At 36.8% G+C, this 24,997-nt stretch overlaps 1 protein-coding gene across 12 annotated transcripts in view; it reads right to left on the reverse strand.

Annotated features, from left to right (window-relative positions):
* Nucleotides 1-24,997, reverse strand: part of DCUN1D4 (defective in cullin neddylation 1 domain containing 4) — a 38,770-nt gene that overhangs the window by 8,744 nt on the left and 5,029 nt on the right. Inside the window, exons 2-7 of one of the 12 annotated variants that reach the window (XM_037383327.1) lie at nucleotides 21,643-21,751; nucleotides 20,048-20,118; nucleotides 19,069-19,108; nucleotides 15,178-15,347; nucleotides 11,629-11,743; nucleotides 1,883-1,974 (exon numbers count right to left, since the gene is read on the reverse strand). In XM_037383327.1, the coding sequence (XP_037239224.1) occupies nucleotides 1,883-1,974; nucleotides 11,629-11,699 (163 nt within the window). In that variant the 5' untranslated portion in view covers nucleotides 11,700-11,743; nucleotides 15,178-15,347; nucleotides 19,069-19,108; nucleotides 20,048-20,118; nucleotides 21,643-21,751. Of the gene's footprint in view, nucleotides 1-1,882; nucleotides 1,975-11,628; nucleotides 11,744-12,145; nucleotides 12,972-13,042; nucleotides 13,073-15,177; nucleotides 15,348-19,068; nucleotides 19,109-20,047; nucleotides 20,119-21,642; nucleotides 21,752-24,997 lie in introns of those variants that run through there. The other 11 variants (XM_037383318.1, XM_037383373.1, XM_037383269.1 and 8 more) reach the window with 11 other exon arrangements.

The raw sequence follows: 24,997 nt of genomic DNA on the forward strand, positions 1-24,997 counted from the left end.
AAAGAAAGAGCCCAAAATAAAAATCTCTTGCTCCTGTTTATTCATATTGCTATACCACAGCCACACATTATCCAAATTTTAGTAACCGCAGGGGGAAAGAAAACATGAATTACAGCTATTTCTCTGCCAGCTGAAAAGGAGAAAAAAAAAAGATTCAAAATACAGATGCTATTAAAATGCACTACTATTAATAGATGCTGTTAAATCAAGATATTTGTAACTTCTACAATATTCTGTTGAAAAAATTATACAGGCATTAGACTTGTACTGTGCCATTCTATTTTTTTAGGTACATTTTAAGTTATTTGGACTACTTGATTGGAATTATTTTACTCACATTTAAAAGGGTTCATTTAGGAAAAAAACATAAGAGGCTGAAATGTCTACTTTCATCCAATAAAAAGATCACATGTGCAAGAAAAAAAGGTTTTATAAAGGGATGAGCAACCTGTGAGTTATTATTAGGCGACCTAATATTCTAGAAATAACACGGTTTAATTGTGTCTTTTCCCACCTTCTCATGACATCCTCTCAGTTCTCTGAGTGTAAACAACAGTCTTTAAAAGTTAGACTCATTCTGCAATGTAAAGATACAGCAGGGAAAAAATCCCAAACAAATGCAGTGTCAACTGTCTGCATAAAGGAGAAGACTTGAAGCAAGAACACAAAAAAGATTATTTTTTGAAAACTCATTTTTTAGAGTGTTACTGAATACTGTAAACAGAATCATACTCTCGAATTCTCTCTGGTTTATTTTGGTATATGCATCCAATGGAAACTCAAAAGTTTTTTCATATACAGCCCTCCTTTCATACCGTCTTTCCATGAAACTGAACAAAAATGAGTTATCCCTGTTGCTAGAGTAAAAAAGTAGATCAAGCTGGTCAAAAAGGCAGAGAATCTAACAGGTTAGTTTTGACTTGTATTTGTCTGAATCTCCTCTCAGACTGCCACAGACAAATGACATCTCAAAGTATTTAATTTTGTTTATATGATTTTAATAGAAGAAAGATTTATTACATCAAATTAAGTCATTCTTCATTATGCATAAGAAGCAGACAGACCAGAACAATCTGTGAGCAATGTTATCCAAGACAGCATCAGAAAAACTGCAAGACAACCTTATTTTGTCAATCACCTATTTAATTTCCTTTTGGTCTTTACAGTCATGAGATCATTTTCCCCCATACTTCAAGTTCTCCCCTTCAGAAAACTACATGTAAGGAAATGAATACAACAACAAACTTCACTATTAAAGGATCATCTTTTGTGATTGCAGATCATAATTAACCATCCTAGAAGTAATGCCTGAAGAAAGCTGTCATACAAAAGGGGCAAGAATAAATAATTCAGTCTATCTTCCCTACACCTTGCGATGGAAAACTATATAAAAACAAGACTAGTATGAGATACTTGAATTGATTCACTTCCTTCCTTGAAACCATAAGCACCAGATTCAGCAGGAACAACTGTAATATTACTATCTCCCCCACCTTATTTTTTTTTTAAAATTAAAGACACTTCTGAAGCATAATTCTGTACTGTTCAGCACTAACATGGCAGATGTCAGAACTTCTAAAGTCAGAGAGATAATATTTTAGACAGAGGTACACCTTTAACTATATATTTGAATAGTGAAGTATACATGTTCCCAAACATTTTGTTTCACACCTTCTGTATTCTTTTTATAGAACAGAGACAAAGACAAAATTGCCCCTTGAACTCTTCAGCTTCACACTACACAAAATATAAACCAAGACCCTTCTTTAAGACCCTTACAAAAAAAGCCTCTATATTCAGTCTTGGAAAAGCTCAGTTAATGCAGTTTTTATATTCCAATATAGATACGTTTTTTATTAGGAAATTTGCATTTCACCCTTACCTGCGTATTCATAGAACCATTCTAAGCATCGCTTACTCGAAAAGACTTCTTCCTCTGCTTTTATTCTAGTCGAATCATATTTTCTATACATACTTAAAGAAAGAGATACAAGTAATTAATCCATTTTTTGTAAAGCAATCTTTTAATCGACAACCACTGTAAGCAGCAGTACTTTTCCGTTCATGAACCAGTTTACCCAACACACTGTCCTCATATCCAGTCATTTGGGACACTGCTTAACAGAGTAAGAATCACTGAACCTAATACTGTGCGTGCTCAAGTTTGTCGCATTTCAGCTGATTCATAATTGTTATCCATGTACATAAACTTTCCTTATAACAGACTAGTTCAAATCCAACCCCAAAGTGGTTTGTGTAATTTCAAGTAAAACTTGCGCACACCAGTAACTATTACAATCAACTGATGGGCTGCAACTCGGCTGTGGGTCTAAACCCAGAGTAATTCCATGTCACAGTCAACACAGACCCTACCTGTAGGCGCACACATCCTTTGTGCACTTTAACTAAGGAGAACTGCATATACTCTTTTTGCCTCCTCAAAAGATCCTACAAAAGGCTTAAAGGCCAAAAGAGGCATGATCCACACATACTACCCTAAAGCCAGTAAGTTGGCAACACAGTAGAACCAGAGAGACCAGGTTACAGATCCTCACTGATAGTAACTCAGGGAACCCCATTCATCACGGTGTAAAGACTACCTGAAAAGCTAGATCCATAGCTCCCCTTCCCCGCACTGATGGCTGGCGAGGTGATGCTCTCCTTCGACAAGGAGCATAAGGAATTTTAACTACATGCAGAAAGCAACACTGAATTACCAGTCTCCTGAATTTAGTACCTGAAACACCTAAAGCAGGGAAGGCATAGCAGAAGTTGACAAGTTACTCCACCCTGTTAATCTTATAACATAAACTATATATTTTGTGCCTGTTAGAGGAAAGAGACACAGCAGTCCAAGTAGTTGTTCACTGCTGCACGTATAGTCTCTGATCCATTCCCACCGCTCTGCAGTTAGCTTGGGCTCGTAAAGGCTAGAAGAGCTGAGCAACAAATGGCTTGGACTAGAGGAGGTAGCCATGCAGCTGTCGTAAGCATGCAGCCCTTCCTCCCTTGTGTCAAACTCTGCTGGGGGAGGACAACCAAGTGGCTAATTGGTTCAAGGATAATTTTCAGACAACTTGAAGGCATTAATTTCGAGTTAGTCTCATCACTACTCTGTCCTTCTAGAAAGAGATGTAAAAAATGTCTATACTTACGAGCTTAAAGTACACTGATCCTACTATCCTCCACCTAGCTCAGGTATGAGCTATGAGGCACTGTAGCTAGAAGTCAATGACACACAGATCATACTGACAGTAATTCAAAGAACTGTTCCATGTCTGTTGTCATAGTTCTTTTAAATCCACTAACCATTAGAAAATACTAGTCAGAGCAAAATGACAAATTGCTAATTCGAAGACAAATACAAATGAGGTTCTTTAATTTTGAGATGGCAAGAAAAATTAACACTGTACCGAAACACATTGATCTGCAACAAACACACACAGCAGGAAAATGCTAGTCACACGTCTCAAACATACATAATATACCTACAATTTGTAGGGTTTCTTTATTATTTTGAAAACTCTTTTTTCTACTTGAATTGCCTACTTTGTATAAGCTTTACTGCAGTTGCAAAAAACAGGCTGACAGCACCGTCCAGTAAGTAAACAACTAAGGTGTTAAGTCAGCGTTGGAACAATTTTTTTTTTCCAATAAAAAAAAAAAAAAGGCCTGGTAACTCATACTTGCAGAACGAACCCCATGTTTATGAAAGACCTATCCGATATTTTTTAGGCTATTCTAAATTCAGAGAAATCAAAAAAATGTCTCGAGACAAAGAAAGGAGACATTCCACCACTCTGGCAAAAGTCCAATTATTCAGTATCCCCTTTTTTGTAAGCAAACAAACTTGACAAAAACCAACTAGAATACCAAGTTAAAAACTGACTGTAGCAGGAGCTAGTCCACATCGCTATTCTACTCTATTCTATTAATTCAAGAAATCTCTAAGAGCACTGCTGGGACCTAGGACATACAAAACTAATGTAGCTCCCAAAGACAGACATTCATCACATGACTTTTTTCTTTTTTTTGACAAAGGGGTGATAACCAAGTGCCTTGCCCTGCTCATTCACATAACTCATCAACACACTGTCAGTATGTGAACAGTGGATTTCGAAAGGAACCCTCAAGAAACAAATTTATTGACAGTGCTCTAGGTCATTCAAGTATTTCATAAAAAAGATTCCTGCATCTACAAGTAGCAGAGCTAAATACTGTAGGCTGAACCAAGACACCAATGACAGCAGTATGTGCAAAAGGAATGGTGAATGAGAACAGAAAAAAATCCCAGCCCTTTTTATACATTCACTGCATCTATGCATAGCAAGTTTTCATAAGACTGAAAGTCATTTGTTCTGTTTAAGGCTAAAGTTCATTATTAAGGAACCACAGGGAAACCACAGTATTCGTTACTAAGTTCATGCGCCCAACATACGGCTATGTAACTCCAAGCAAAATGCTCTGGCCTCAAAACTTACCATTGTTCAAAAAACTCAGTATCCCACCTGATTTTTAAGAAACCAGGACTGATTACAGATCTTCCAACCTGTGCCAGTAAGAGAAATTCCTTCACAAACTCATAAAATAAAATCAGAAAGGACAATCTTGAGCTATTCCAGTCTCTGCTGCAAGCTAATTAGCCAGACATTCATTAAAAGTGCAGGTGGCATCATATCACATTTGTGATGTAAACAGACTGTGCACAGTCAGAAGTATAAAACTACGCAACAAAGATGGCTGGATGAATCTCAGATGCCTTTCTCTCAACCTAAAGGAGCCAATACGAGACCACGTATTCTGCAAGATAAGGATCACTTGAAAAGGAGTATGACAGAAACAAGTAACACCAGTGCAAACCTGGTATTAGTGATCTCTCATGTATAAAGATGAAGGTTGTTCTCTCCCTGCTACCTCCAAACACCAAATGAGTTTGTTCCCCCGGTCTAGACAAACCAGCTATTTCTACTAGCAAGATAGACCTAATCTCTGAACTGCTTGATGAAGTAAGATGAGCAGGGAGATACAAGCAAGTAACTAGACAAGTATCTAAGATTACAGCCTAGGTTGGTTCAATTATCACAGCAAGGCCAACCTGGCAGCACAGGGTAAAGGTGATTCCAAACACTGTCCCCTCTGAACTATCATTAATACAGATCTGATTGTCTCCAGAATCATATGTGCAGAGGAGAGAAGCAAACTGCCAGGGACGTCTGGCATCCATTTTGCATCTTAAGATTAATTCTCGTATCTTTGGAATTTTTCCGTACATACTGCAAAATGGTATGCCTTGTCTTTGTGCTAAGGACAGTGTCTCTTGCTATGTGGACAAACACAAACTGCCAGAGCACACCAGGTAGGTATCTAAATACTTTGGGAGCACCACACATTTACTGGACAGATTCAAGTTTCAAACAGCAACTCCTCAACAGAGTGCAGCTTCCCCAAGATGACCAGCACCAGTACCTTCAAACAGATGCACAACCATTATGCTGACCACATTAGTTTGATAACTTGCTTAAGTACTGATGGTCTGCAAGAGGAACCTGCAGAATTTCAATCCCAGACCAGAAGTGAAAGCACATACTGCTCAGAAACTGGGGGGGGAGGGGGGGGGGGGCGGGGAGCAGGGGGAGCGGAGTGCAGAGAGCAGTAAAATGGGCCCAGTGAGCATACCTGGTACTTCTTGTACCAGAATTTGTACCATAAGAGAATGCTGACACTGGAACAGGATTGCCAAAGGACATTTTCTCCATCACCAGAGCTAGAAAGGGGAGTGCAGAACTTTCTCCCAGAGTGTCTGCTATACTTATCACCACTGGACAACAGCAAACTCTGAGCTTTCGCATTTAGAATTACTCCTCCATGTCTGAGCCCGATATGCTGCCCCTTCAGGAACAGCAAAGGAAAAAAAAAAACATTTTCTATGGGAAGAGAGTCTGTATTTGTTTCTCAGATGAGACACACATGCAGGTAAAAAGACTCAGAAGAAAATCTTCACTTGAAAAATAATAGTTGTTATTAGTTTAGCATGACACAGTGTCAGGGAAGTGACAGCAGACTTAAAAAATATTTCTATATACTATAACCAGTATCTCCTTCAGGAGCATTAGTTTCATCTTTTTTATTCTCTCTTTTTAACAGCCATTTTACCAACTAGAGAGAGGAAATAATGTGGGACAGGGCAGGGAAAAAGCAACATGAGATTAACCTGCCTGAATTTTATGGAAGTTGTATTAACTACTGAACCATACTTAAATGAAGTTAATTTCTTAGAAATGCCTGCATCTCCATCATGACCTAATGGCCAACTCATAACATCCATTTTTGAACTATCTTTGAAATATTCTTATATTCTTATATTGTAATTGTAATATCCCCGCAATAAAGACAAGACAACGTAGTTTATAATTGGAAGTGCTATAGGTAGATGTAAACAAACTAAAAAAACCCCTGAGTGTCTAAGCCTTTAATGTTTCTTTAAATACACAATCATCTATATCTTTTCCAGATTTATTTTCCTCCATTTGTAACTGATTTGGTGGGAAAGCAAAAGCATGAAAATTCCATCCAGCTATTACGGGGTGACTAGGCAAGTCATTGTAAGAGTACATGGATCCTGTCAGCAAAAAGCACAAGGTCACAGTAATTCTCTTCAACCTACCACAGCCTTCGAAGTTGTGTTACCTACTCCTGCTCTGAGCATGCTTCAGCTGTACTGGAATTTTTTAGAGATCCATCTACCACAGCAGCAGCTCTGGGCTGTGTGGCTCCAGAATATTCAAAAACTGAGATCAGTGAAAGCATAGAGTTTAGGTCACACAAAACATTCTCTTGATTGTGGAAGCTGGTAATAGCTTATTTAAAGGAAGAAGTTAAAAAAAAAAGGTACAGTTTATTATGGTAAGTCAAAAGTTACTCCCTCATGAACATTTTCAGCCTGCTCATTTCAGATGGTCAGTGTTTACTGAATGAAAACATCTAGAGATTTACCAACAGTAGTTTCGTTTCTGTGTGACCAGAACTTATTAAAAACCTTTACCTCATTTTGTTTAAGCTTTGAACTGAGTAACTACTTGCTTTCAGATTATTTATATTTTGTAAGATGCAAACATTTGACTGAAGAAGCAGTCCCCTTCTACTTCCATTAACTACATTTAAAATTTCAGCTGAGAATTTCCATCCCTGCATCACAATGGGAGCATTTTTATAAAGCCTCACCTATTCATTCACAATTATGATTTCTACAATAGTTTCATAAGTACTGTGGTAGAAACAAGAGGGGGGATGGGGGAGAGATGTTTTACAATTCACAAGGCATGACAAAGACTGTCTAAAGCAACCCTCAGGACAAATTTACCTGACTGGTAAGTTTTATGAATTAATGTGTCTTATCTCTCTCTATTTAAAGACTTGCAATCATCTCTAAACATTTAAATTAACGTTTGGAACTTCATCAGGCTTACTTAAGGAGCAGTATGTATAACAGTGTACATGATGATAGTCACACATCCAGTTTAAGTTTCTTCAGCACTATTAGGTGAAGTTCACTGCAAAGGTGTAGATACAGGCAAAATTATACCTGTGCGTACTTGAAAATCTCTACTTCAATGAATAAGGTCTAGATACCCGTGACAGCTGGTAACACAGCCTGTCTGCACGGGGCAGGAGCAAACCAGTTAGTAAACCACAACAGAACAAAAATCCTCTCAACGCTACAGGTTTTGGAAACTTCCAAGCTTAACACACTGCCATTTCGCTTTCCCATGTTAGCAACAGTGTGTAGACTGTGTTTTGAAAACTTACGTTTTTCCACCATAGAGTATGGAGCTTATTACTCAATAAAGAAAATCTATTTTGCATGTTAATAAGCCCTTATGTGGTTCATACACACATACAGGCTAAATTAAGACTCTAGATCTAATTGCCTGAAAACATAACTTTCAGGGAAGCAGATAAATATTCCTAGTTTTCATCCTTCTAAGGTCCAAATATCCAATACTGTAAGCATGATTCTGGAATAAGGAGTAGAATTATTTTTTAAATAAGACTATCAGAAAAAAGAGAAGACATTACGTTACAGAGTTCATTTTTCCCTAAAGAAAAAGCTAGTATCTGGCTAGAGATTGTGTAACAGATGCAGAGCATTAGGTAATTATACAATGAGTTCTGTAATCCCTATCTAGCAAGTATCTTTACACAAAACTTGTTTTACCTTTCTTAAGACCCTTAACATAGTGATGGAATGGCAATGTACAGAAAATGTATTTTTAACTTCAATGTAGAAATAGCCTGTACTGTGAGAGTTTTAAGTAAAATAAAGTCAAGACTGTGATACTCAAGAAGAAAATACAAACTAAGTCTTCAAGTCGTTATGTTCTGGTGAGTGTATGCTAAACTGTTTACTTTCAACGGCTGTTCTCCAAGACAGGATAAACCTTACTGTTATCCAGATATAAATGCACCCAGTTCTTTTCATCATACATTATCTGGTATAAAACTTCCCTCCCACTGAAACACTGCCATTCATGGTTCAAGGTGAAGTTATAAACATTAATTAACAGAATTCAAGCTCTTATATAATAAGGGTGGGATGCTAAAGAACATGTTTGGAATCTTTGTTTTCCATCATCAGTCTGTGCATGCAATCAGCATTTCCAAGTGACTTCACTAACAACTAGATTTGTTCCTATAAATGTTTTCCCTTAGTACCCACTGCCATTATTCCACTAATCCTTCCAAGATGAGGTTGTATCCCTAACAGCCCAGAACTCAGTGTGAAGGCTATTAACAAGCTCCCTGGTATCAGATGCGTTGAAACGTATGATAAGAGCCTCCAGAAATCATCTTGTATTTCAGCCACAGAGCCTTGCTGAAATAAACTTTCTAGAAAGAATACATATCTCAAAAATATTACTGTCATAGTCAAAAAGAGATTATAGGAACACAACACAAATAGTGAAGACTGAAAACATCACCCAACAAAATTACCCATGTAAGGATAAAAAAAAAAAAAAATAGTATTTCCTTTGTATGGACAAACCAGGAGGAATCCAACATTTGGTCTCAGCTATAACACCAATTATGTTAATGATGATGCTCCTTTGATAATCTTCAGACTACTACCTCACATTTTCACACTGAAAGCACATAGGAGACTTGTCATTACTGAATCAGTTCGTTAATGTCGCCCTGATAAGTTGTCACTGAGAAACATACAAAACTTGCATAATTCCATAAACATTTGAAGTAACAAATCATCTCTGTTAGGAAATACGGTCTCTTCTGGAGAGCACACGTATTTTTTCACAGAAACCAAGACATTCAAGAACAGGTGCTTGCTTACTACCTTTTTTGCTTAATACAGGACCCACAAAGGCTAAAGTCCCTTGAAGGTTTATCCTGAGTTACGAATATACAGCTTCTGAGAAGTATGCCACTAAAACAGAGGCAACGGTAAAGTACTGGGCCTACAAGCCCTCATTCCATGAATTGGCACTGCACTATCTATACTGGGTTTATTGTATACACCATTCTCCGCATACAAACTGCTGTGGCAGACCTAGTTATTTGCAAAGCCCACTGCTGCAGAGGTTCCTGATTTCAGATTGATTTTTGCTAGACAAACTGAGATACCTGACCTCCAAAGACCAAACATGACAGACGTGAGCTCTGCCTGACAAAGAAGCATGGAAGTGGGAGGCAGCTTGCTCTTTGTCTAACTTGTTCACAAAAGGTTACAGGGGCATAAGCCAAATTTGAAGAAATCCTTCCCTGAAAGAAAATAAGAGCTCCAAGACTGAACTGAATGTTCAGCAAATGATTTCATACTGCCAGTCAAGTTGAAATAAAAATTGTTTTCTTAAAGACCAAAAGAAAAGAAACATACAGTGGGAAGCAGGGAAAGCCAAAAAAGAAGGAAGAGAGATAAAAATTGGAACCACAGGAGAGAAGGGTATTCCTCTGTGGCCCATGACCAGATCTGATTTCACCTCCGCTTCTAAAAGCGGGCTGCAGTCTTTTTCATAAAGCACTACATGGCAGTAGAATGAGGACTAGATCCATTAGTTATAAACTGAAAGGCAAATTTAAAAAAAATCCTTCAAATTATGCTTTCAAAAAGCTCTTAAAATTATTATATATATACATACTACTGAGAGTAAGAAATCAGTTTCTCCTAATTTTCATATTTGCATTACACAAATCAGTATCTCTTACTTACAGACAACCTTACTGTCTAGGGGGTTTGGGTTGTTTTGTTTTACCATCAGTGCCTTGGCAAAGGGAGGTGGAGTCAATTTTCATGAACCTCCCTACTTAGATTCCAGAAACATTTTGTCCTTGTTTCACTCCCTTATCGACAGGTTATTCAAAGATATGCATACATGTCCTCTGACCAACTATTTAGCTTTTGTATTTTATTATTTCTGAAAAGCAACAAAAAAAAATATTAAGAACACATACTGCTCTTTTGTTCTTGCAGGTGTTACATATGCAAAGCAATGAAAGGGAGAGTTGAAATCTCTTTCTTCTTCTGCATCAACAGATCATTTAATAAATTCCAGTGCAGCTACAGTTGTGCAACCCTATTAAACACAATGGAGTCACAGAGGCATAACCAGAGTCTTGATTTGGCTACCAGCATTTTTCTAACTCATGCTAGAGAATAAAAAGAAAAGCACCCAGCCTGACAGGAGAGAAACGCATCTTTTCCCTTCCTGAAGTTACTTGTTATGGAAGCATGTGTTTTCTGAGTCACCGGTAATACATGAACGTAATAAAGCTCAAATTCCACTGACTGACGCAGTGGCAAACTTTCTGGCTGCAAACGTCACTCACTTTTCAGCGTGAGGACAGTCCTGCACCTATCATGCAGGAGTATACAGTCCCATACTCCCACAAGCTCTGAATTCAGGGCATATAAATAGCGACTGTCTTGCACACAAGGAGCACATCTGAGGATTTCTGAATGACTGAGGCTGACTGAAATACACATACTGAAAATCCAACACTTACAGAAGTCTCAGTTATGCAGCACTCGTGCCAAAAGAATACACACTGCTCATGCACACAGTTGTAACATGCTTGCACTTCTGTTGCCCAGAGGGAAGCTGAGTAGCACCGCCTCCATCACCACTCTACCACTGGCTATCACCTTGCTTGTGCAATCTTCACCTTTCCCTTACACAATCAGCGTCAAATCACAATGTGGCAGGGAGAGACTAGCAGGGCTTCAAATGAAAGCTGAGTGGACTACAACTACATTCACTTTTCTGGTAGGCTGCAAATTGAGAATGCCCAATCCAGATCTTATGCATGTATACAGAAAGATATTACTGTATCTCTTACTTGTTTGTTCAAAACCAACTTCTATGTCTATTTGACAGCTGGCAAACTAGAGCAAGGAGAATTTCCCTATAAGCTTCTTGTACAACTAGAAAAAGGTGAAATGCAAACTGAACCTAGATGTGCTTATCAATATCCCACAGTTCAATCACAGGCTATGGTTCCACGTTGAGAAACCAAGCGAATTTGAATACCATTTCCATTAGTATTTAAAAACACGATCATATCAGCTATTCAACTTTAGATATTCCATCAGTCTTAGCTCATGGTAAGATGACATACCCATCATGTCTACTTTTCTTAGCAGATAAATCATCTCCTGCTGCAGGTCTCCTCTTTTTCCTTGGAGGCATCACTTTACTAAAGCAGTCTGATGAACTGCAAGACCGGAGACTTCCTACAGAGGGAATTAAAAACACCAGTACAAGAAATGAAACTGTTGCAGACCAGTTAAACTGTGTCCACTAATAGGCATATTACAAAGGGAAAGGAAGGGAAGGGAAGTTAGTGGATTTTAAAAGTACAAAAGAAACGGTCTTCTTTCAATAGCAAAATCCGTCTCACTTTTACATGGTGTTCTATCACCAGATTTCAGTTAAGGCCAAAAGCACTGTATCAAAATGTACAGTAGTGCTGCTACTTCAGTCTAACAAAAGGAAAGAACTGAGACTATCCTAAAGAGGTATTTAAGTCCTCAAAAAGGCATCCTTATTTTTAGCCATTTATTCAAATCAGAACTTCTAAGAGTCGTTCATTACTTTTTGAAATACAGATGTGACTCAAAAACTAGAGCACCTACCTCTAGAAAACAGAACCTTTTTATTTTCAAGGCCCAAGTTTTTCATGACACAGAGAGCACGGGGTAGGAAAGCTTTTTGTTTGTTCGTTCTTTGGTTTTGGTTTCTTGTTTTCTTTCTTTTTTTGGCAGGGACGGGGACAGGGGAAGAGACATTCAGCAACCACTAGGGGGAAAAAAACGTAAGTGGCTGGCTGTATCATCTGGATAGTTCTCAAAGAATAAGGGTCCCCAAATAGGAAACAGCCAATTCAAGACACTGATGCCAATCAAGTGGCAATCCTTCCCTCCCCTTCTCTCTCAGCTACACACACTCCTATGTCCCTGGTGACTCTTCAGTGTGCCAATCCAGCTCACCAAACCTGTAGAATAATTAACCCAAGCAAAAAAGAATAACAACTTTCTGTAAATTAGCACAAGAAAGAGCACAGGACCAGCCCTTTTGACCACAGCAAGTCATTAAATTGCCATTGCTGTCTCATGAAAACAGTAGGCTAACACTCCAGGCAAAATTTTGTCCTACTTTCATGTATTGAACACCACACGGACACCTGAGAAAGGTGTGTGTAAGAGCAACTCAAAGAGCTATCAAAGCTCTAAGTGTTACGCAGAGAATTTTAAAAGGAAAGGAAGAGAGAGGTGAGGTATAAAAATTCAGACACAAAGCGATGCCAAAGAAACTTGCAAGAAAATATGAAGAACTCCAGCATGCCTAAGCTACCTTCTCTTAGCTTCAACCGCATCCAAGTTTAGCTATGCTTTATTAAGACATCCACAAAATCTTTTAAGTCACAGCACAGAAGCAAGCAATAAAACTTCAACTACTTTTTGACACCAAGGGAGCAGACTGAAATCAGAGGCCCAGTTCCCAACAAATACTAACAGCAATCTTTTGCTTACCTATTCTTCGTATCTTTGAAAGTCTCTCTCCTGTTATAGGAGAAACACATGTAAGGAACCTTACAGCCTCACAGGCTTTGCTACATGTACTTTATTTTAAACATGCACTGAAACTGTTATGCATATGAAAGTATGGATTTTTTTCCTAGCATTAGGCAACATGTTCAGACCAGTTTTTACATCAAGATGAACTAATTTTGTTTCAACTAATAAAGCTTTTGCACTTAGTACACCTTCTTTGTTCTTACCTTTATATTAAATTCTATTAAGAAAATTAATCTCTCTAGTTCAAGAAATACTCTTCCCAATTCAAAAATTCTTCCAATATGGTCCTTTTTTTTTATTTTTTTTTTTTACCCCGAAGCTCCCCCACCACAGCATCCTCCTAGGAAAGTATGGCCATACCTACACTATCTTACAGAAAAAGAATTTTATGAGTATTGTAAATTCAAATTATAATTTAACTACTTATCAAAATTTTCCAAGAATTACACTATATAAACTACTATCACATCAAAAAATCTTAATGGCTATGTCAGAAGACTATACTTGTAGAAGCACTGTCCAGAATACGTTACAAAACAAAATTAACCATAATATTTATCTTCTTCTCACCAATATCAAGATATATTTGAAACAGGTAAGCCAGAGACCATCAAAAACTCACAGCACACCTGATACATTTTACAAACCAAATTTAACAAACAAAGGATCCTGACCTGCTGAACGACATTTGAGCCATCTGATTACGCCTGCAAATTAATGATACCACAAAACTGTGTTCCCAGAAGTTATAGAAAGTGTGATGCTTTATGGCTTTTTAGATCAAGCTTCTAAAGACTCTGCCAGTAAGTATTTTTTGAACACCTACACAAACTAGAAACACTAAAGATGACAGCAGAACTTAACAGATGGCTAGAGACAGCCAACAGTCTTGGACACACACTAAACTCAATAAATGAAAACGTGTGCTAATGAACACCTAATTTTGGAAAATATGTATGTACTTGAGTACAACCTGTAGCTATCTCGTTCCTTTGAGAGAGATTTGATTGTTTAAAAATGCATTTCTATTAAAAAAAAAAAACCTGTTTATGATGGCTACAGGCATTGGATGCTGGTAAAATGCAAGAAAAACCATCACCCGCCACCCCGACCAGGGTTTGTGCAGCTTACTGCTTATTTGATTGCAAAAAGAAATATGCAAGGCCTATGTGAAAAGAAAGGCATAGCAAAAGACAAAAAATAAATTGAAAAGTGAAAATAAGTAAACAAAAAAGTGAAAACAACAGTTATAAAACAGGGAAACCACTTTGTCAGATCTGCAACCCCATACAAACCAAAAAATTTAACCCAAGAATTCCTGCTTGAAGTCTTTTCCTCATTAAATGATAAGCCATTTTTAGGAAGATCACTGAACTTGTTTTAAAGTCTCAAACTGATAATAGAATTCACCATAACGCAATTTTTCCAGTGTCTCACATGAAAAACTTGTACCCCTTCTTGGTTTGAATGTATCTAGTTGCAGCTCTCAAACTGACAGAAAAAGGAAGAAAAGAGATAGCTCATAAATTGGCAAAAGGCTATTAAATGCATATGTACACCCCCCACGCCCACAAACACACACACAGACACCAGGTGAACGAATACATTGTACATGTTTTCAGAGATTTAACATATTAATAACACAGGTTTGGACCAAGTCTTCACTACGTTTTAACTGTTGAACGATCTCCCTCAACTACTAAAAACACAGTACAAGAATGTGACTTCAAAAGTATTTCCTTTTATTACTAGAATCAGTATATTGAATTTGAAGGGCAGTTACTTCCCTGTAACAAACTCTGAGGCTTCAATCTGCAGAATATTTCCATGTCTTATTTCCATCTAAAGCTAAACACTACCAGAGTTTGGGTTGGTGTGTTTTTTTTTGTTTAAATTCCTGCAATTTCTTATTTTGGTGTATAGCTCACTAAGTAGCATCAATATTAACTTTTCCTACATACAGCTTTCCAATGTCATTTCTAGGTCTAGCCTTTCACAACTCATTTCACTTCCCAAAGGTCTGGTCATCTGCAAATGAACATGCAGCTTCCTCTGACTTCATGCAAAGTTTTGACAGGAACTTTACTTACCAAGTGCAGCTTCTCTGATGTGATTATCTTCAAAGTTTTCTTACTCCTGGGTCTCAACTCAAGACTGGCAGAACCCTCCTAGTTCTCACTGTTTTTTTGACACTTGAAGCTAGCATTTGCAAGGTAGAGCCTCCAAATGGCTGCTGAATAGGCCACCATCAGCCAAAAGCCTGCCGAGTATAAATGTTGTTTGCCAAACATTCTATTCCGTACTTACAAATTTGCAGGAGACAAAGCTACCAAAGGGAAATATCAACTCAAGAGCTAAAATTCACCCTAAGAAATTTAAACCAATATGCAAGATAATCACCACATGGGAGGGACACTCCAAGCATAGCAACAAAACCAGAACAAACAAAAAGAAAAAGCAGAGGTCAATAAATGAGAATTCTACAAGCTATGTCCCTACAGAAGTGATTTACAGACATGTAATTTTCACCTTCTCTCTAGATAATGCCTGTGAATAATCCTGCTCTTCTGATGCTTAGAGGGACGTTTCAAAGGAAAAATTATATACTGTGAATGCCGAAGCAATTGGAAAAGATATAGCTGCTCACTTAATGATGCAACAAGACCACCACAAGCACAGTTAACAATCATCGTTTTTCAGATACAAGATGAGAAAACCAAGGGACTCATCAAAACATCAAACAACTTGCAATCTTGTTGTAAAAGGAAAAATCATCTTCTCTATCTTGAATTCCACACTACAGAATTGGTTTGGACTCAAGAGAGTTTTCTTCTCTAAAACAAAAAAAATAGTAGAGGCAAAAGTAATTTTCTTCCCCCCACAAGCCTCAAGAATAGCAATGAAGCCTTGTTTTTGTTGGAAGAAGTTACCTCTGTTCTTTTAAAAAAGCTAGGTAACAACAGGAAACGTACTTTACTTTTAAAGACATTTTAGTCTGGATAGGTAAATAGGTCACAATTTAATAACAAAATCATAACTGTAAGCTATTAACAAGTCACTAGGTTTGTAGTTATGACATAGAAACAACTATTATTTCAAATTCTAGAGAGTTTTCTAAGTTAATGCATATACATACTAGAAGAAACTATTTACAGAATCTGAATGCCTGCTTTTCTTACTCCTACAAACAGCTAAAAAGGCAATGGCCCATGACACATTTACAGCCTACCTTATTTTTCAGATATACATGCACACCAAATACTAACACATTTTATGAGGCTGTAATCATTATAGGTGACTGGAATTTCGAAGCAAGATCCATCTTAGGTCCCAAATCACTGAAGGAATTTTGAAACCGCCACCCTCTAGCTCTTAGGTATCTAAGATCTAGTTCCAGAAAGGAAACCTGGTTAATACTTAAAAAGATATAATTTGCTTAAAGTAATTTAGATGTCCAGTACATCTATTGTTAGCTCAGAACAACTGCTTTGAAATAAATGTAATATGCATTAAGAGCTCGTAATAAGTATTAACCTAAAATTGAAATACTCATTTTTTTAAAAATAGCTTTTATAAATCTCAACAAATTTAGATATGCATTTATTAAGTCATCCCAAAAGCAGGGCCCACAACCTAGTAACATTAACTAGGACAGTTATATCAGAAAATGAGGAGTAATCTAAGTTAAGGTTTGCTCCAGAAAACTGGGTGTTAAAAAAACAAACGAAAAAAAAATCTCAAAACTAAAAAAAAAAAATAAATATTTAGATGGGTTTGGCAACACTCAAAAAATATTTTGAAATGAAGTTATTAACATGACTTTCAAATGAGTTCTGGACATGGAATCTCAAATTCATAGCACCCATGAAGTTCTATAAATTGCGTAACAAAAGAATAGTTCTTGACACTTCTTACTATGTAGTCAGTAATACTGGAAAATAGAAGACTCAAAAATTTAGACATATCAAAATCAAACAATTTGCAAAAGTAATTCTTTTTAGATTTAGATAAGGCTCTCCAGTAAGATGTTTCAGGAGTGTCAAGTCCCATACAAAACAAAAACGGGAGACTTCATTGTACTACATTCACAATGGCCAAAATAGCTCCTTGCACATGTATTTGTCCTCGTATGAGGAAAACCAAGCACACATTCCAACTGAATTTGCCTGGAAGTTACACAGACATTGGGGCTTCATCTTCCTCTACAAGGAGACATAAAACAGGGCAGAAGCTTAAGAAATACCATAATGAAATCTAAAGACGAGGAGCTTGCAAGTGTCAGCCTCTACTTTCAGTTCTCATTTCACACTTGTTCCTCGTTTGAAAAGTTAAATCATTTTTAAAAAATTACACTCTTTACTGGGATTTTGTGCCCAAACTCATTCAATGGGCATGTTTAAACTTCTGAGACAGTCTCAATTCGAACAACACGATGCAGGCAATATAAAGCAGTTCATCAAAACCAGTAACATGCTCAAACACCTTCCAACAGAGATAATGAATGCTCTGAGGCTAATTTCTTATACTGACCTTTATGACAGAAGTGCTAGGCAAGACATAAGACAAATTCCAAATACCTTAAGCACACCTACTCTTACTGGTTGGTGACAGAAAGGGACTACCTCAATGCTTCACAACAGCTTTCTGTGATCAAAAGTAAACAAAAATTATGGAATGTGTTTTCATACATGAAATCATTATGGATCTGTGTTTAATTTGAGGACCTGTATCACCAAGGGGAAAATTCCAAGCCTCCATCAGGAGACGGGACAGAACATCAGTTCTAACACACAGAGAGTAAAACCTCTGACTATCTTGAACTACCTGCCTCAACCTCTTTTGCAGAGGTTTTTCATTTACATAATCAGCCAATTTCAAGTATCATGAAAATTAAAAAAAAATATTCTAGAAAATATTTGACAGAAGCCTTTTGTGTCTAGGATAAGATAGTTCGACTATGAAATAAAGTCACCTGTCACAACATGGAGGAAGGTACGTAAGCCCAAAGTGAGCTCTGTCAGATCCCAAACAACGCAATCTCTTCTCACTGTTCTAGGCTAAGAGTGCGCTGGAAATATAAGTGTATCCCAGAAATCATCAGGAGGAGCTAACAGCTCTCCCCTCTTTCTTAAGTTCTCAAGGTAACATCAGCAAACATAGCCAACACCTCAGGATAGAGAAAAACTTTGAGACAGATGGTAGGACAGATACGGTCAGTTTTAAAGAACAGTTTTGCTGAGTGATCAGGGCTTGAAGCCAGTAAGTTATTTTCCTTCCTCCTTAGGTATCACGCCTGAAACACAGAAAGGAAGGAAGGAAGGAAGAAAATCAAGGAAGATGCCAGCTCATAAGTAGTAAGTGCAAAAGGAGGTAACAAATGTTGCAAGATACCAAGTCACAAAGCACAAATGCTGATGAATCAAGAATGGCAGCAAGCTACTACACGGCACCTGAGATGAAGGCCTTGAAAAATGATGACATTTTATTTTAACAGAAAACAGATTTGGACTTAGACACTGAAACAGGAACAATCTGCATCAACACCACCCAAGCAAAAAGCCAGGTTGTTTGGAGCACAGCATTTAAACTCGGTCACAGGCATCACAATAGCCACAAGAGGTCTTGATTCTGCTCTGTTCTCACTAAAGCTCTTTCAAGAGTCAAAACACTCTAAGAACATGGATATTCTGCTAGTCTAATGGGTTGAGTCCAATGAGTGAGAGCAATTTGCCATAAAGTCTTCTAAAGTACCAAGAAATAGTAAAATGACATACTGCTGAAACCTGTGTGAGTCCTTCACAATTGGATAAAAAAAAAGCACAAACATCTATTTTGAAGAAAACTTTAAAAAATCCTGGCACTTGTTTTCTAAAACTCCCTTAGCCTTCTAAAATACCATTTTCAATTATGTTAGAGAGACAACTTTGATGAAGCATGTTTAAATTGTTTCAATTCATTTCTACTACATCCCTAATAAATACCTGTCTGGTGATCGTCTTGACCAACGTCCTCTGTCAGATTCTGCAAGAGAGTAGGAATGATAGAGTTAAACAAAATGGTGATCTTCATTGTTCAGTAATGTTTTTAACCTTTATTTGATATTAATATTAATCTTAATTACTTGAGGAGCATCTAGCTAGCACTGCAGAGCCTTTGTGTTTTCCGTTCATATTTATTTAAAAAGTTACCCTTGCAAATTTACCTAAAAAGTTCAAGGATAATCTTTAAATTGGAATATTTTTTTTTTTAAATCAACATATCAAATTATATTTGAGTGGAAATAACTATCCATTGGATGGAGAAATTTGCACTGCTGTATTGAACAATTCCATTAATAAACAGCATTAGAAACACTGAATTTACCATCCACCTCAGAACTGGCTTTGCTTAATGACAAACACACTACATATTCTAAATAAAACTGATTAAAAACCAGCTGAAATCTTGGAAGCAAATTACCCTTTTTTTTAGGCAGCGTCTTTTCAATTAAATTGTCGGTGTACACACAGAAGCTATATCAGCATTTCCAGCTATGGTTGCAATAAACAAATGCATTTGCATAACAAACAAGCAGGGATAGTCTTAAAAAAAAATATCATCATTTCACTTTTTGTATGGTTGTAAGAGGAAAGCTTGCTCACTCAATATGTTTTCCACAGGAACTGTAAGAAACTGGGTAACAATGATGATTACCATTATTTGGTGTATCTAGGAAAGCTCCTTCTGTGAAGACATCTAAATCCAATATTGTAGTGAACAGTGCTCAAGCTCCACTCTGACCCCCAGAGTATAATCTTTCACCTTTTACTAATACTGCTTATCTCTTACGGGATTCAAAACTAACAGCTTCTACAAAAAGGCAGTCCTAGTTTTTACAAGTGTAATCACTTAATTACAATCACAAAACATTCTGGACTAAATCCCTAACTATTCTGATAAAAGAAAATGGCAAGTCATTACCAGCCTATTGAGGGTGTGGTAAATCTTGTGAATATTTGCCAGTGTTGACAGGTGAGAATTCAGTTGAAAATCTAGAGATGGGGGTGAAAAAAAAAAAGTTTTAAACTCTCTGATTTCCAGCTGTAGCAACCTAGATCTTAGTATGTTCTGGTCATTTAATTAAATCATCACAAAACTATGAAATAAAAGCCGCCTCAACATTTTCAATACCAAGTGTAATAAGTGAAATCTGTAAAAGATATTCTACGTATGCATTTTTCTTAAAGCATGGGTGACCCTCAGCAAAAGAGAGCTACAGCTAAATACAAAATTATATTAAATATATATGTATATACACAACTACTTTTCTTTGAACTGAGAATCGCTTTAATTTCTATGCTACCCAGTTCTTCTGTTCATTTATTCCAAACCCAATTTAAATACCATGTAACATTCTAAAATCTTACTAAAAATGCTAGTTTTTTAAAAAGGTGATTTTATTCATACACCCATATTTTTCTTTATAATAATTGCCTTGCAAAACTAAGTGACTGGAATACAGTTACACAGTTGAAACATGACTTTTCTATAACAACCCAAAGGTCACAATCCAGCAGCTGTTAAGACCAGAGCCAATAAAACTGAAAATGAAATATTCTGACACTTCAGCAAAGAAGCCATAGCATAGATGTTAACTTTGATTCCATGCTCCAAAAATAAAACACTTGAGTTAGCTTCAGCTGAAAAAAGTGACTAATTTTTCTCTATTCTTTTAAATCTCCTATTTTTGCTAGAAACATCAAGGACAAAAATGGAAAATAAGTACTTATAAAAAAGATCAACTGTGACCCAGCCAGACAGCATGCAAACCAACAAGAAGCTCAGAAGCTGGACCCAGACCAGCTGACAGGGATCAAAGACAGCCAACTACTATAGAGTATTTCCATTTGAACTGCAAGTAATTTAGCTACCCTACTAGAACTCATGTGCAAACCCACTCTAAACAGAGACGTGTTATACAACAAGCAAAGTATTTCAAGCAAAATTCTTCTGTAAGTGTGAAGTTGTATGTACCTAATGTAACCACTCAATTAATGCATTAGAGCATTTCTACTGTGAGACATTTGATTTGACTTCTCCCAGCAGTTGATAAAAGATGCAAGTAAGGTCAAACCCATGATTTCCACATTTCCATTCCTAGCATTTCAAACGAATGCTCTCAAAACATGCTCTTAACATGACCGAGAATCTAAGGGTCAAGAAATTGTCATAAAATATCAGATCCCCAGTTCAGCGAGCCACACTGACATGAAGTTAAAAAGTGGATCTGAAGGAACCACCTGCCGTAAGTGTACTTGTTACAGACATTGTCATGGAATTCTTCTGTCGTGGTGAACAATAAAAAAAAATATTTAAAAGATACCAATCATGCATTCCATTTATTCTGTTAGCTAGAGAGTATCATTTCACTAATTGCTACCTTTTTCTTAAAGTATTGTCCCCAAGCCACCACCCCAGCAATACAGTTTCTGTAAATCAGAAGTGCCAAACATGGGAGTTTCCAACTTCAGATGTACGTATCTACATGAAGTCTAAGACAATCCAGATCATCTTACCAAGATACGATAGGAAGATCTTGCATTTTGAACAGGTGCTAATTTCTTCCTACATTAAGTGCTCAATAGTTCCATTTTTGCTAGTCAAACAATACTAAGCAGAACCATTCTGCAAAAAACCAACCCCGAGTTTCTTAGTCAACCTTCAATGCAACATAAAGGAATTTAAAAAAAAAAAAAGGGGGGGGGGGGGTCTGAAGAATATAAAAGCCATTCTGAGAAGGGCAAGGTTAAAATAAAAGATTTTGTGAACTGCCAGATCAGACTAAGCTTTGTGGAATATGAACTTTAAAATTTCTGTTGTTGCTCAGCCTAAAATCTATAAAGAACGTGAGTCTTTAGAGAAACTAGTTCTATCTTAAGGTAGCAAGCTGAGACCACTGAGCAGATAGTTTATTCTAAACTAGTATCAAACAATAATTTCAGATGGTAGTCTAGATAGAAAATATAAAAGTATTTTAAAATTTGTATTATATGTATTAGGTATTGCCTTTGAAATAAGACATTCCTAGGCATTTCAAAGCACATCATACCAGTATGTTTCACGCATCCACTGGAAATATCCTTACAATTTTAAGCTGTTACTTAAAAATAAGTTACATAATCATGATGGACTTAAGAGGGGTTACACAAATATATTTTACAGCTCTTATACAACAAATGTCACACCTTAGTTCCACAGAGACTGGTTCATCTGTACAAATACAGAGGACCAGAGTCCAAAGTTTTCTCTCTCCCACAGGGGAAGCTTGAAAAGTAGAAATATTATCCAAAACCAAACCCAGGTTTCTTTTACAGTAACTGTTATAAAGGCAAATACATGCAGCAGGCCTTGAATTATGGAAGTTAAAAATTACAGTTTGGGTCACCTTCTGAACTGGTTACAGTGTCTGCTATATCTATATTGCAAAATACACGAAGTATCCTATCCCATTGAAAAGGCATATTTTGAAAAAAAGGTTTTGAAGAAACAGAATCCAAAAAGGAACACCTCCTATGCTCCAATAACATCATCGTGAAAATTAGCAAGGGGACAATGGTGTAGTCTACATGAAAAGCGATTCAACAGCTGGCTGCAACTGTATGCTTCAGGAACACGCACTATCCCCTCCACCTCCCGAACTTCCGCACTTGCTTATGCGGCCTCCAAGTTGTGCTGGCCTGACCCCCCCCTTGGTCAGCCCACCACCCCAGGAACCTTAGCTGCAAAAAATATGAACAAATAAACCCTGCCAACTCAGTGGTCTGAATCAGATCACCAAGGAGTTCTGAATCAGATCTCCAAGATCACCAAGATCACCAGAACACCAGATAAGCAGAGTTAGAGCAAGAAATAGGAAAGGTCCTCCCAAGTGGGAGCAAATTAGTCTCTCGTGGCAGCAGCAATGTGTTAAACAGTATCCGAGCCCCACTATGAGAAAAGTGATGCATCACATGAAGCTACACACTCAATAGCTCGTTATATGAACTTTACATGAAGAAAGCCATCATGTGTGAAGCTATTTTCCACCTGAATACAGGAGTTTCAAAGCACATGAATTGGTTTGAAAATATTTTGGGTTTTTTCCTGCAGAAAAAAATTGTTTCTAGTAAAGTAGCACACAGTTTATTGACCCAGGATCAGAAGAAGGAAACCTGCTTGCTTCATGAATACTGAAAAGAGATGTGCTGGAATGTTTGCTCTGACTTTAAGAGGTGTATGTCAAACAAGTGTACATATTTTGTTGATTAAATTACTTTTCATGCAGGCATTAGCAAGGATTGAAGCAACAGAAGTTTCAAAATTTTATTAAACACTCTGCAGTAATTCAAAATGTAACAGCTACAGGGGAAAAAAAAAATCTGAGTAAAATAATTGCAAATCCAGAAAGGAAAGAAATGCCAGAGCTAACCTAGTATCATGAAACATAAATCCTGTCTATAGTTTATCATTAAAACTTACTGTTAAGTGTTAAATTCTGGGATAGTCCATTAGTCACAATTACATGCAATTTAAAAGTAAAAAGCAAACAATTAAAAAATAACTTTTAAAATATTATAGATTAGGGTTTACACTACAGACCTGATAGTTATGGTAAGACGAAAGAAAAAACAGCTAGCTGGGCTTGTTTCCATAACAAACTATAGACAAAAATGGTTCTACATCCCCTCAATTAAGGCAAACATATCAAATACAATGAACAAACAAAAAACTCAGATCTCTTAAATATAAGCAAATGACACAGGCGAACTGAACTTGAATACTCCACTTCCTTATCTGAAATGAAAAAACTTTAAAGGTCAAATCCAATTTTTTATCAGAGGGAACAATGTACTGCCAAACTATTCAAATGAAACCATAAATGAATGCCTTTAAAAGTGCCTACTAACACATACACATGTACCTGCCTGAACAAAAACTTTAATTTAGTTCCCACCATCAAAATTATCCCTTTAAAGCTTGGACAAAACACATCTACAGAGTGCACTACAATCTACTAAATACCTAGTGAAAAATTAACAATAGTACTAAACCAAATCAGCAGCTGAGTTCAAGTTTCCTTTAAAAGATTCTAGATTATTTTTCTGAGCAAATAGAGTATCTATACAAAATCTCACAGTAACAGTAGGTCTAAAAATATTTATCCTAGACAGACATGCCATATAAATGCTATAGATAGAACTCTGTATTAAAAATTAACTATGGATGTAGTTGTAGTAGTAATTTTATTACTGCTAAGATCTGACTCAGTAGAAATATTGTGGGTAATTTTCTTTAACCTTCACAGAAAAAAAAATAGATAGAAAACACGTACTAGACAGACTCATTCCTGAAAATTAAAGTGGGATGTTTACGCTTTTGCTTTTATTTAATCGGTTTCCTTTGAATTATTATTTCCAGTACTATTACAAGGTCTTTATTATTTGAAACAAAGTACTGTGTTCTTGATCAGTTTTAAATAAACTTTACTTATCAAAAAGAGAATTATTTAATCTTCTGTGAACTACACCATTTTATGCTCTGTAGTCTTACAAAATTACCCTAACGGTAAGATAATTTATATTGATTAATGAACTTAGAAGTTCAGATCTGAAACCTACATTTGGTGAAAGCCTTCAATACTTATATTCAGGAAGCACAATTTCATATTCATTACTAAATACAGAAAACAAAAGGTGCATCAGTTTTATTTACACAAAAACAGCGCAACACACCCAAAAAACGAGATTCCCAAACCACAGTACAGAGCAACTAGGAACTGACTCTGCACTCCTGTCAAAGACAGGATTAAAAATTCATTTCCAGCGTGTCTGTAGCTGAATCTGCACAGGCAGTGACACCCTTACCCTTTAGCAGGGGCAGCTTGCAGAAAAG

This window comes from Falco rusticolus, chromosome 1, assembly GCF_015220075.1.
Source record: "Falco rusticolus isolate bFalRus1 chromosome 1, bFalRus1.pri, whole genome shotgun sequence".
Classification (NCBI taxonomy): Eukaryota; Metazoa; Chordata; class Aves; order Falconiformes; family Falconidae; genus Falco; species Falco rusticolus.